The sequence below is a fragment of the Talpa europaea genome, assembly GCF_964194135.1.
Source record: "Talpa europaea genome assembly, chromosome: 14".
Taxonomy (NCBI): Eukaryota; Metazoa; Chordata; class Mammalia; order Eulipotyphla; family Talpidae; genus Talpa; species Talpa europaea.
The window spans coordinates 870,288-883,002 of NC_140082.1; the positions used below are offsets into that span (position 1 = coordinate 870,288).

General features: G+C 70.3%; 1 protein-coding gene across 1 annotated transcript in view; it reads left to right on the forward strand.

Moving 5' to 3' along the window:
* Positions 1 to 4,413: 4,413 nt before the first annotated feature.
* Positions 4,414 to 12,715, forward strand: part of TMEM132D (transmembrane protein 132D) — a gene marked incomplete at both ends in the record, with an annotated part of 206,851 nt that continues 198,549 nt past the window's right edge. The window contains one exon of the mRNA XM_084253162.1: positions 4,414 to 4,492. Within this exon, the coding sequence (XP_084109288.1) occupies positions 4,414 to 4,492 (79 nt within the window). The remainder of the gene's footprint in view (positions 4,493 to 12,715) is intronic.

Here is a 12,715-nt window from a genome sequence, read left to right on the forward strand (position 1 = left end):
GGGCGCTGGCCGCGAGCTCCCCACCCTGCAGCTGCAGTTCCCGGGCCCTGGCGGGAGTAACTCCCGGTGCCACGGTCGTCGCTTCCCTCGGGGACGGGGGAGCTGCTTGCTTCGTCCACAGCAGGGTCGGGTGGCGTGAAGCCGCCCCAGATTCCTCGCCAGCCAGTCCCACGGGCCTGGAGACACACCAGAGACACCGAGTGGAAAGTGGCTGGGCTGGCCGGGCAGCCTCCTCCACGCCGGCACCGGGCCCTGGACACTGCTCCTCTTGCGCGTGGCCTAAGAATCAGGTGGGACTGGACCTTCCGCAGGGGAGGCTGGCTGCTGGGTGGAGCCCTTCGGCGGGCGCCTCCCCCCATTTTCTGCCTGCAGACGAGGGTGTCTCGTCCCCATGAGGGAAGGCCGGGGCGCGTGGGAGACCGAAGGCTCCTCCAAGGGTGCAGGCGGAAGCGCGAGGGGGCTGCTGCAGCAGGCGACGGCCGTGGCCACGCGCCGTGTTCCCCGTGGACAGTGATGCGAGGGGACAGCCCGACGCCGTCACGGGGCAGGCGCAGCAGGATGCGCTGGGCCGTGGTCTCGGCTCGCCCTGCACTGGGCTAGGCGCCATTTCTTGAGGCCAAGAGTTGGCGGGGAAGAGTTTCCTGCTTTATGGGGATCCCGCCGCTGCCTCCCGGGGCCGTGTGGACATCGGCAGGCACTCGCGGCTCAGAGCAGGGACCGCAAGGGGGGGACTTCGCGCAGCCCCGTCTCATGCTCGGGAGCGGCCTCTCCCACCCCGCTCCCCTGTGGGCCCGTGGCCGGAGGCCGTCCCTTCGCTCACGCTGCGTGGAGATGCCGCGGGCTCCTGGCAGATGGAGACTGTGGGTGTCAGACAGCTGCTTGTGGAGCCCCGGCGGAGACGCCCCGCCAGGAGGGACTGAGGGGCGGGCGGGGGGCCTGGCGCAGGCGGGAGCGGGGCGCGCAGTGACGGCCTGGGGCTCACACCCCGGCTTCTCCTGCAGGCGTCTCCGTGGCTGGGCTTTGTCCTCTGGTGGGGGTGGGCCACCCCCCCCCCCTGCCCCCGGCTGTCTGCCTCGTCTCACACTCCTGGCCTGAGCGGTCCCTGGCGGGGGGTCCCCACTGGAGATTCACGGGGGGCTTTTGCTGTCTCCACTTGGAAGTGGCTCGCACGGCCACCCTGGGCAGCGAGGCCCCCTGTGCTCCCCCCAGCCCGTCGGCTGTTTGGGAGGCATGTCCTGGGTCTGAGCTCCCCTCCTGAGGGGCTGGGGACGGAGAGAGGGGGGCCCGCAGCACCTAAACGCATGCTCTCCGCCTCGGGCCCACCCCGAAGTGCTTGGGGAGCACGGGCGCCTTTCCGCCCCCGCCAGTCCTGGGCAGAGCTGGTAGCTCTTGAAACTGCTGCCGGAACGTGTGGCTTTGTGGAAAGACAACAACAGAAACTGCCAAGCGTGAGAGTCTCATCCACACAGCACGGACAATTAGTGCTATTTAATTACCAACAATGCTCGGCGCGCAGGTTGATTTATGGCCCCGCGGATGACACTCACGGTCTCGGAGGCGAGCGGGTTTCTCACAGTGAGTTGAGAGACAGGCAGGCCTGGGGGGACGGCTGTCCCAGGGGAGTGCGGTGTAGCCATGGGGTCCCCTCTAAGGCTCGTTGAGGCACTGCCTCCTCGCCCAGAGTTGAGCCGCACCCCCAGGGGAGACTCGGGGCTCAGCTGGAGCGGTGTGCTGGGGAGGGAGTGGCCGCCTGCATCTGATTTCAGCCACGGTCAGGTGTCTGAGGTGCTCGTTCCTGAAAAAGCTTCCACAGCCACAGAAAAGCCGGCCCTGCCCGTGGACCGCGGGGTCGCTCAGCAGGCGCCTTTGTCCCGGGCAGAGCGGGGAATTGTTGGCCCTGGGACCCAACCCTGCGCCCCCAGAAGGCATCTGATGGTTGCGATTCTGGGGGGATCGTAAGTTGAGTCAAGAAATGGAAACGATTGCTTTGAGTTAGGAACAGGCCGTTGACTGCTGGGCAATGAACGTGAGAAATTTAAAAACAGGCGCCGTGTCAAAGCCACAGGGCTGGCCGCAGGTTGGCGCCGGCAGCTCTGGCTCTGCCGCAAAGGCCAGGGGAAGGTGTGCCGGCCCGGGCCTCAGTTTCCCCACCACTAGGGCCACGGGCCCAGGGAAGCGGCCCGGGGGGCTGGACAAGCTCTGTCCCTGAGCTGGCTGGGCCAGCCCCGCGGCCGAGCGGAAGGCCGAGGAGGCGCAGAGGGGCTCGGCGCGGGATGTCACGGGCGGCGACGCTGAGGCTGAAGTTTCAGCAGCACCGAAACAGACAGTCTGTGCCACGTGAGCGCCGGGGAGATTCGTAGGCGCTACACAGGGAAAGTTTAAGAGCGAAAAGAGAAAAGAGACGACAGGCCGACACTCGGGCAAGGCAGCCGGAACAGAGGCAGAGCGCGCTCCTCCGGGGGGCAGACGGCCCGCATTGCCGCCAGCCTGCGCCCCACCTGCCCTCGCCCCACCTGCCCGCGCCCCACCTGCCCGCGCCCCACCTGCCCCCGCCCCACCTGCTCGCGGGCCCCACGTGCCCGCGCCCCACCTGTCCACGCGCCCCACCTGCCCGTGCCCCACCTGCCCGCGCCCCACCTGCCCGTGCCCCACCTGCCCGCGGGCCCCACCTGCCCGCGCCCCACCTGCCCGCGGGCCCCACCTGCCCGCGGGCCCCACCTGTCCGCGCCCCACCTGCCCGTGCCCCACCTGCCCGCGGGCCCCACCTGCCCGCGCCCCACCTGCCCGCGCCCCACCTGCCCCCGCCCCACCGGCCCGTGCCCCACCTGCCCGCAGGCCCCACCTGCCCGCGCCCCACCTGCCCGCGGGCCCCACCTGCCCGCGCCCCACCTGTCCGCGCCCCACCTGCCCGCGCCCCACCTGCGCCCCACCTGCCCGCGCCCCACCTGCCCGAGCGCCCCACCTGCCCGCGCCCCACCTGCCCGCGCCCCACCTGCCCGCGCCCCACCTGTCCGCGCGCCCCACCTGCCCACGCCCCACCTGTCCGCGCGCCCCACCTGCCCGCGCCCCACCTCCGCCGCCCCGCCGGGCACCCCTGCGGCCCCTGCCCCAGTGCCCTGCCGTGGCGAGGACCCTCTGGAGCCGCGGAGGCGCCCCGGCCTCCTCTGGCGTGGCCTCCGAGGGCCCAGCTGCCCTCCCTCCCCGGCCTCTGGGCGGTCGGCCCGGTCACGGGGGCCGGGCTCGGTGGTACCGGCACCGGGGGGTGTAAGAGCCGAGGCTGCCGGGCTTCTGGGCTTCTGGGCGAGGGACGGGGCGGAGCCCCCAGAGCCCGGGTGTCCTCTCCTCGGCAGTGGGGTCGCGCGGCCCCTCCGGAGCCCTGACGGGGTCGCTGGAGCAGGGCTGGGCCCGCCCGGCTCGGGACGGCGGGTGCGGGGCCTCCGCAAGTCCGGGGGGGCCCGGCACGGTGAGGACGAGGCCGGGCCGCGGCGGCACCTGTTGGGGGCGGCGGCTCCGGGGCCCGGGCGGGCCGGCTCCCCCCATCGCGGCCGCACGCGCGGGGCGCGGAGCCGGGGGCGGGAGCGCGGCCGGGGGGGTGGGGTCTGCCGCGCGGATTGGGGCTCGCGGCTGTCACTCCGGCAGGGTGGGGCGTATTTTAAAAAGACACAGTTGCGGCGGAGCCCCAAACCCGCGCGGGCAGCGGCGCTCGCCTGGCCGCTCCGGAGCCGCCCTGGCCGCGGGGCGCGGGGCGCGGGCGCGGGGCGCGGACGCCGGGTCCCCGGGGCCTCCTCCGCGCGCCGGCGCCTCCCCGGGCCGGGGCCGCCCGCGTCTCCGCCGCCGGCCGGGCGCTCGGCGCGCGCAGAGCCCGCGAGCCGGGGCCGGGCGGGGCGGCGCGGGGGCGCGGGCGGCGGCGCACCCCACCAAACTTTGGGCGCCGGCGCGCGCGCGATCCCCGGGGCGCCGCCCGGCCGGCATGGGGGCCCGGCGCCCGCGCGCCCCGCGCCTCCCCGCGCGCCGGGCGGCTCGGCCGGGGGCCTCGGCGTCGCCTCCGCCCGCGCCCCGGGCGCCGCAGCCCCGCCGCCCCGCCGCCCGCTAGCCCCGCCGCGCCCCCCGGCCCGCGCCCCGAGGCCGCCCTGTCTGGGCCGCTGCGCGCCCGAGCGGCGGCGGGAGCGAGTCCTCGTGGCTGCGGAGAGCTGCCCGGCGGGCGGCGAGCGAGAGGCGGCTGGGCCTGCGCGCCCCGGGCTCCCGGGCGCCTCCGCGCCCGGCATGGACCCGCAGGAGGAGCGCGCCGGGCGCCCCGGCCCCGCCGGCCCCTAGCCCCGCGCCCCCGCCCCGCGCAGCGCCGGCCCCGGCCCGGCCCGTGTCCTCTTCGCGCGGACGGCGCCGGGAGCGGAGGACCCGCGCTGCGGGCCCAGGATGCGCCCGTCTGACATGGGGACGCCGTGGCCCCGCTGGCCCCCCGTGCTCCTCAGCCTGGCCGCCCTGTTCTCCGCAGGTGAGGGTCGCCGCGGCCTCTGGCCCCGGCTAACTTCGCGGGGCGGGGGGCGCGGGGAGGGGCGGCCCGAGCGCGGGCGTGGGCTGCGGGGCGGCCTGGGCGGGTGCGCGTGACTGGCGAGGCCGAGCGGCCTCCTGCAGCAGGTGCGTCCCGGCGGCCTCAGGGGGAGGCCCGAGGTGGGACGGAGGGCACCGGGGAGAGCCGGGGGCGCGGGGAGAGCCGGGGGCACGGGGAGAGCCGGGGGCACGGGGAGAGCCGGGGGCGCGGGGAGAGCCGGGGGCACCGGGAGAGCCGGGGGCACGGGGAGAGCCGGGCCCCCGCTGCCCGACGGCGCTCCCGTGGACGGGCTGCGGGACGGGGCGGCGGGAGGTGCTGGAATCCGGGGCTGACTTTCCCGCCGGCACTGACCTGTGAGGAAATAACTCCGGAGCGTCCTCTGCGGGGGCGCTGCCCGGGCGCGCGGGGGCCCCGTCCTGGCGGGGGCCGGCCGGGTGCGGGGGGCGCGCCCGCCACTTGTCCCCGAGGTCCTCCCGCAGGCCCGGCCGAGCAGTTAGGGCTCCCGTGCCCCCCCACCCCGGCGCCGTCCGTCTCGGGCAGGCGCGTGGGGGCTGCGCACGCGAGCGAGAAGGTGGGGCTCGCGCGGGACCCCCGGGAGCGCCAGTCCCCGCCCCCGCGCGCCCCGGCCCAGCCGCCCTCCCCTGGGGCGCTCGCGCGGGCGGGGGGCGGGGGTGTCCGCGTCTCCACCGCCGAGCCCAGCGCCGTTTCCCGAGCGGGTCCGGGACGAGCGCGCAGCGACTCCAGGCCGGCGGGGGCCGGTCCGGCGCGGGGGTTTCCTCTGGGCGCCGCCGGCCGGGGAGGCTGCAGCGCCGCGGACGGACGTGGCCGCAGGGGCGCCGCGCGGGGCCGGCCTGGGATGGGGCGCGGGGCGCCCCGCCCGCTGCGTCCGCAGGTGCCATCGGGCGGCGCGTGTCCCTCCCCGGGCCGCGCGGGGCTGCGGGGGCGCGGGAGGGCGCGCGGCGGGCGGCGGGCGCGAGCCGAACCCGGGCCGGCGGCGCCGCTGCGAGGCCCGCTTGTCATCGGCCGCCCTCGGTTCCGCGGCAGGAGGGCGCGGCGGGCGGGCCTGTGTCCTCAGCCGGCGGCGCCGGCACCGGGGCTCGGAGGAAGCGACGGCTCCGCGAGCGGGATCGGGCGGGCGGTGCTGGGCTTCGCTGGGCTCCGCGCCGTCCCCGGGCCCGCCTGTCCGTCCACGCCCGCCCCGCGCCGTGGCCCCTGCGCGCGGGCTCCGCGGGGAGACGCGCCTCGAGCCCACGCGTGTCCGTGTCCCGCGTGTGGGTTTCGGGAACGCGCAGCTCCCCAGAGGGGCGCGGGTCACGCGGCGAGCTCCCCGCAGTAGCCCCGGGAGGCGGCTCAGGGGGGTTCAGACCCGGCCGCAGGGGGGGGCAGCAAACAGCCCCCCGCTGGGGTGTGTGACCGGCCCGCAGGGGAGGCCGCGGCCGGGAGCTGTGGTTCTTTTTCCCTGGTCCAGGCGCTGCTTCCCGCTGCCCGCTGAGGTCAAACCTGCCCTCTGAGTGCGGGAAGGGCTTTATTTACTTATTTTCCCTCAATTTCATAAATCTGTCAGGTGTTTACTAACTATGTAATTTGGGGGTACCACCTCACCCCTCCACGTGTGCTCACGCCTCACTCCCCCTCCATGGGAGCTCGGGAGCCGGGCCCAGTCCCCTGCCCTGCCCGCCTCCCTCTGCCCCACTCCCCTGGTGCCCGCAGAGCCCTCCCGGCCCAGGGTCGCTGCGCTGCGCGGGGCCGCGTGCTCTCTTTGGCTACTTGCAGGGCGCAGATGAGTGAGCTGGGCCGGCCACTCTCACCTCCGCCTGTTTCACTTCACACTCTCACCCCAGGATGGATCCATTTATCCCAACAGACACGGTGCCCTCTTTTTCACAGCTGAGTAGTATTCCCCAGAGCCTGTTAACTGGGAGCAAACGTGTGCACGCTCTCAGAGGTCGGGCGCCCTGGAGAGTGTAGCCGTGCCACTGTGGCCGGGGCTCGGGTCTCGGGGCTGCTGGCCAAGGGCTCTGCCCGTGTGGGGTGTTCTGGGTTCTAGGGCGACTCCGCAGAATTCCCACATCCCCAGCCCCCAGGTCGGAGTGGAGCTGCAGGCAGCAGAGCACCGTCTCTTACTGAAGCGTCCCCACAGCCCTGGCAGGAGGGATTGCTTCAGAGCACCAGGCCTGCGTCTCCAGGCGCTCCCGAGAGGCGGTCGTAGAGGAGGGAGGATGGTGGGGGGTGTGTGTGAGAGAGACTTTACAGATTACATTTAAACACTGAAAATTAAAAGACTAGGAAACGGGGTGACCATTGTTTTACTTTCTCTGAGTTAAAAAATTAATAATGTTGTTTTATTAAAAGTAATTATATGTAGGGCCTCCCCGATGGTGCAGGTGGTTGAGCGCTGCCTTGCAAAGCTGCCCGCAGCCTCTGCAGCGCCAGTTCGATCCCCGGCCACCGGCGAGGGTCCCGCATGGCGCGCAGACCTCTCCTGCCGCCCGCTGCTCCCCTCAGCAGTGTACTTCGGTCCTTCTGCCTGCTCTGCTCCCCGCTCTGGCTCTGGTGAATCCTCTCACCCTCCTGTACCTCTGGCCTGTACCCTGGTTCTTATGTAAATAAATAAATAAATCTTAAAAAAATTTTAAAAAAATGTATAGAAAGGTAGAATTTCACATGAGGATCCATTTAATTTAGTTCCAGTCTAAAAACTAAGAAAAAAAGAAAAACAAAAGAAAACCTCCAAAAATGTATTGCAAAGCTTGTACTGCTGCGTACATCTAATCATCTGTCCCTGTGTCCACTCGTCCGCTGACCCAGATAGTCACCTGTGCACCCGCCCTCCACCCGCCCCCCCCATATTCCATAGTCCACGATTTCACCCGCCCTCCATCCACCCACCACCCATCCTCCCCACCCCCCGTCCTCTCTTCCCTCCCTGGAGCCCCGTCTGGGTCCTGGGGAGGGGAGTGGAGCCTGTTCTCTGTCCCTCTGGGCCCAATCCCTGGCTGCCCCTTGGTGAGACTTGGAGAAGGAGGAGGCGCGTGGAGAGGGAAGGTGGAGGATTTTACTCCTGTTCTCAGAGGCAGGTGCTGCGCTCAGTGAGCCTGTCGTGAGTTGGACTTTGGGTGCCAGATGGGATGGCGTGTGGGGGCTCCTGCAGGAGAAAGGGGTGACCACCCCACCCACGCCAGCCTGAGGTCATTGTAAAATAAGCCCAAAGACTCAGAATATCTTTATAATCGTGCTTTTGTCATTTATTTTTAAAAGGTCTGCTCCCGGGAATCACTCAGAGGAGCCCCGCAGCGAGGCTGGGGCTGCTTCTCAGCGAGGCTCTCAAGGGCTGTGCCTGTGGTGGAGCGAGGGTGCCCGAGGTGCCCCAGCTTCGCGAAAGTTGTGTGGCCCTCTGGAGGGAGGGAGCCTTGAACTTGAAAGAGAACACGCTTGACGTCGGGTGGAGTCGGGTGGAACAGAGGCTCGCGCCCCGCTGTCCCTGCAGCCTGGCCTCGTGGTGCCTCACGTGCCAGCGGAGAGAGGGTGCGCGCTGCGCTCTGAACTGGGTGCGAAGGGAGGCCCCGGTGCCCCAAAGACGCAGGCCCTCAGCCCAAGGCTCCACCTCTTGGACATCACATCGCTTTGCTTTGAGAGCGCAGTGCGTGCTCGTTGAGTGGGGACGCGCCGAGCAGGTTCCCCAGGAAGGAAGATTTTGTTCCCATGTCACTGTTTGTTTTCAGGCAGAAAAGCCGCGCTGGCGGGGGCGCCTCAGTGGGCACCAGCTCGCAGAGAGCAGGGGGTTGGCCGTCCTGGGGTCTTGGCGGCAGGAAAGGTTTTGACATCCAACTGACATGGTGGCCACGCAGCCTGGGAAGAAGTGCAGGAATGCCGGGTGATGGGCAGTGCCCAGCAGGGGTGCGGGACCTGAGGAGGCCTGGGGGCTCCACCCACACAGATGTGGCTGCAGTCCCCTGGCTCCAGGGCTGATGGCCTGGCACAGGCGACCGAGCCTGTGGGGAGTGGCTCTGGCTGGTGTGGGCATGGACGTGACCCTGGGCTACTGGGGCTGTGTGGACCGTGTGTTTGACCACAGGGGGATGTGGCGGCAGCAGATGGCAATGCGGCCAGGGGCACAGGAGAGGGCGTGGGGCGCCCTCCCTGGGGTGGCCTCATGAGGGAACATCGGGCGGCATGTTAGGTGGGTGGCGGTGGCTGGGCTCAGGGGTCAGGCCAGCCTGGTGTATGGCCTTGCTGTTGGGAGCCGTGCGACTGGGCCTGAGGCCTTGCGGACTTGGGACCTGGGGCTCAGAGCGCTGAGCAGAGGGGGACGCACAGAGGCAGCTGTGGGCGGTCCAGGCGTGGGGCCTGCGCCGGGGCCTGGTCCCCTGCGGGTCCTCCTGGTCGCCTCCAGGAGGTGCAGCCCACTCTGTCCTCCAGCTCAGTCTCAGGCGCCCACTGCCGCCTGGGGCAGGCAGCGCCGTGCAGGCGAGAACGTCCTCCCGTTGTGGAGGAGTAAATAACTTCCTGAAGGAAATAACTCCAGAGTCTGGAGTCTGGCTGTGGGCCTGCGAGGTGTGGCCGGACGGGCCCCTCCACCGACAGGGGCCGCAGGCCAGCGACACACCCTGAGGGGCCGCCACCGAGAAGCAGAGCCGGGCCTGGTCGCCAGCGCTGGCCCGGAGTGGAATTTTGGATTCTGCTCCGACGACAGCGCTGCCCCGGAACGGCGCCTCTTGGAGAAGTTGCTGCATCCTTTGAGTGTTTGTTTGAACGCAGTGGGAGCTTTTGTTTTCCAGTCCTTAATTAGATGTAAAAACGATGCACAATGGAAATTACTGTTGTGAATAAATATTTGCATTCCGTGCTGTAAAACGCAAGCATCAAAACACACAATTGCTTGTTTTACAAGCACTCAATATTTTGAAATGTGTGATCATGGAACGACTGCGAATTCCACTGAATGGGAGAGACAGCCGCGCCCCTGAAGTTATTTACATTTTCCGGGAACAGCGTCAACACGGCAGGGAAAGCCGCGGTCTGGACCACGGTTCTGCAGGGCAGCGCCCCGTGGCCCCGCCCCCGCTGTGGCCCCGCCCCCGCTGTGGCCCCGCCCCCGCTGTGGCCCCGCCCCCGCTGTGGCCCCGCCCCCGCTGTGGCCCCGCCTCCCGCCTGGCTCCGCCTCCCTCCTGGCTCCGCCTCCCTCCTGACTCCGCCTCCCTCCTGGCTCCGCCTCCCTCCTGGCTCCGCCCCGTAGGCCCCGCCCCGCCCGGCCCCGCCCCCACAGCCAGGGCACTGCTTGCTTTCTTGGGGTGCAGCGTCCGGGCCTTGGGGTCCGCCTGCGGTTGGGACACGTGTGGCCTCGAGCCGGGCCGGAGCGCGTGTCCGGTACCCCCAGACCAGGCCTGCGGGGCGCCCCCTCCCGCGGGGGGCCGGGCGGTCTCGGGGCGCGGGGCGGGCCCTGGAGGAGGCCGCTGTCGGGGTGCTCGCCCCCGAGCTCGGCAGCGCCCCGGAAGGCGGCCGTGAGGCAGAGCCGGCGGGACGCGCCCCTGCGCCAGGGTCGGCCCGCGGTGTCCAGGGGTGCGCGGCCCTGGGGTGCCCCTGCCCGGCCTGCGGCGCCCTCTCCCGGGGCCCGGGGGCGCCCGACCCCCAGCTGCGTCTGCACCCGAGCGCGGCTCTCCCGCCGGCCCGTGCCCGCGCGTCGCCCCGATACCCGCGCTTCTGCCCGGGGTGCGTGGAGCCGCGGTCCTGGGGGTGAGGGGGTGAGGGGGTGGGATGGGGGTGGGGGGCGGGCAGGAACTGCTCCCCCAGCTTCCCCTGCTCCCCCAGCTCCCCTGCTCCCCCAGCTCCCCCTGCTCCCCCAGCTCCCCCTGCCCCCGCAGCTCCCCCTGCCCCCGCAGCTCCCCCTGCCCCCGCAGCTCCCCCTGCTCCCCCTGCTCCCCCAGCTCCCCCAGCTCCCCCTGCTCCCTCTGCTCCCCCTGCTCCCCCAGCTCCCCCAGCTCCCCCTGCTCCCCCTGCTCCCCCTGCTCCCCCAGCTCCCCCAGCTCCCCCTGCTCCCCCAGCTCCCCCAGCTCCCCCTGCTCCCCCTGCTCCCCCTGCTCCCCCAGCTCCCCCAGCTCCCCCAGCTCCCCCTGCTCCCCCAGCTCCCCCTGCTCCCCCTGCTCCCCCAGCTCCCCCTGCTCCCCCTGCTCCCCCTGCTCCCCCAGCTCCCCCTGCTCCCCCTGCTCCCCCAGCTCCCCCTGCTCCCCCTGCTCCCCCAGCTCCCCCTGCTCCCCCTGCTCCCCCTGCTCCCCCTGCTCCCCCTGCTCCCCCTGCTCCCCCAGCTCCCCCTGCTCCCCCTGCTCCCCCTGCTTGCCTGCACCCCCTGTGCCCTGTCCCCCCCCACACCCTCTGGCCCAACCTGCCAGTGCGCTTCCCCCCACCCCTCCGTGAAGCCCCCACAGCCCCAGGGCACCCCGGCAGGCCCGGCCACCAGACAGCGTCTTGGCATCGGGGCTCACTGAGAGTGGCTCCCACGGAAGGAGCTACTGTTATTCCAAGTTATTGATTCAAATGCACAATCGACGCCACTTGGGGTGGTTTCCTGGGTTTTGGGTTCCAGCTGGAAGTTTTTAACCCCCAGGACTGGGGCGAGTGGAGGTGCCGGTCTCCACGCGGCAGGTGCTGGCTGGGCGGGAGCACAGGGTGCGGCGCCGCCCGCAAGGCTGAGGGCTCCGGGCCGAGGCTCTGCCAGGCCGGGCGAGGATGCGCTGGGCGGGCGGGAGCGGGACAATGCGGCTCCGATTGTTCGTGGAGCGTCTTCATGGATTTTATAAATGGCTGGAGGTGGGCGTGGAGTCATTCTGTTATTTATATTCCAATGGATACATTTAAGGGAGTGATGTAACAGTTTAATTTTAAATGTCAAGATTTACAGTAGCTGGAAACTTTATCCTTAGCAACTGTGGAAACGCTGATGAAAAATAGGCGCGACCGTGTTTTCACCTGTGCGGGCAGCCAGCGTCCTCAACTTCCAGGAGTCACCGGAGCAAAAGTCTCGAAGAGGGTGGCTTTGAGGAGTAGGTGACCTCGGCCTCGGCTGCTCCTTAGACTCCCCTGGCGAGCCCGTCGCGGCCCGTCCCCTGAGCCGAGGGAGGCAGAGCGGGCGGGAGCAGACGCGGGCGCCCGGCGGTCCTGCCGTGGGGTCAGGCCGAGGCCCTGGCGGGGCCTGGCAGGGCTGCAGGCTGGGCAGGTGGCGGGGTGGGGAGGCGGGAAAGGTGAGCATGTGTGGGGCGCAGTTCGCCCCGTTGTTTTCATAGCGTAGAGGGTCTTGTAGCTGCGGCCACCACCAGCGGGGGGACTTTCCACCCCCTGGCAGCCGGGACCCCCCTGGCCTCCACCGACCTGCTCCCAGTCCTGCCCGGGGCTTTGCCAGGTCATATGGGTGTCCTCGGGCGCAGCCCCTCCAGCTGGGCTCCTTTCACCCTGTTCTGCAGGTGCCGGATGTGCCCGGGGCTGGTTCTGTCGCTGCCCAGCGGGGGCGCGGGTGGGGCGGTCGCCGTGGCGTGTCCACGTGCAGGACCGCTCTCCCGCAGGTGGGGCTGTTGTGGACGAAGCCGCTCCAGGCACCACGTGTTGGTGTAAACGTGTGTGTTCACGTCTTTGTGGGTGAATACCGGGGTCGTGTGGAAGGTGGGCGCTTAGCATTGGAAGCAACAGCCACACCGTATGTGCAGGACTGTCGAGCCTTTCGGCGTCTGCGCCAGCAGCGCCCTCCCAGCTGCGCCGCGGCCTGGCCACACTGCGGCCCTCGCTCGGCGCCCCCGCGGGCAGCGGGCGTCCTTGTGTGTTTTCCTGAGCACCGGTGACCCCGGCAGCTCCTGGTCTGCTGTGTGCCGCCTGCGTGGCCTCCCAGGTAAAGCACCCGCTCCAGTCCTTGGCGCTTTTCAAATAGGCAGCTCATTCAGCTCCCGTTGCTCGGTCTCGAGAACTGGCCGTGCGCCCGCGTCGGTGACCGGAAACCTCCTTTCTGGTCCGGGGTGCGTCGGCGTTCCCTTGCCCGGCCTGGCAGAGAGAGGCCACGCCCTGGCCTCCGTGAAGTCCACTTTACTTTTTCCATTTTTCTGTGGCATTGCTTTCGTTGTCCTACCTTGGACATCTTTGCCAAAGAAAAGGTCACGAAGCTTTTGTTTTCCATGTTCTTCTAGA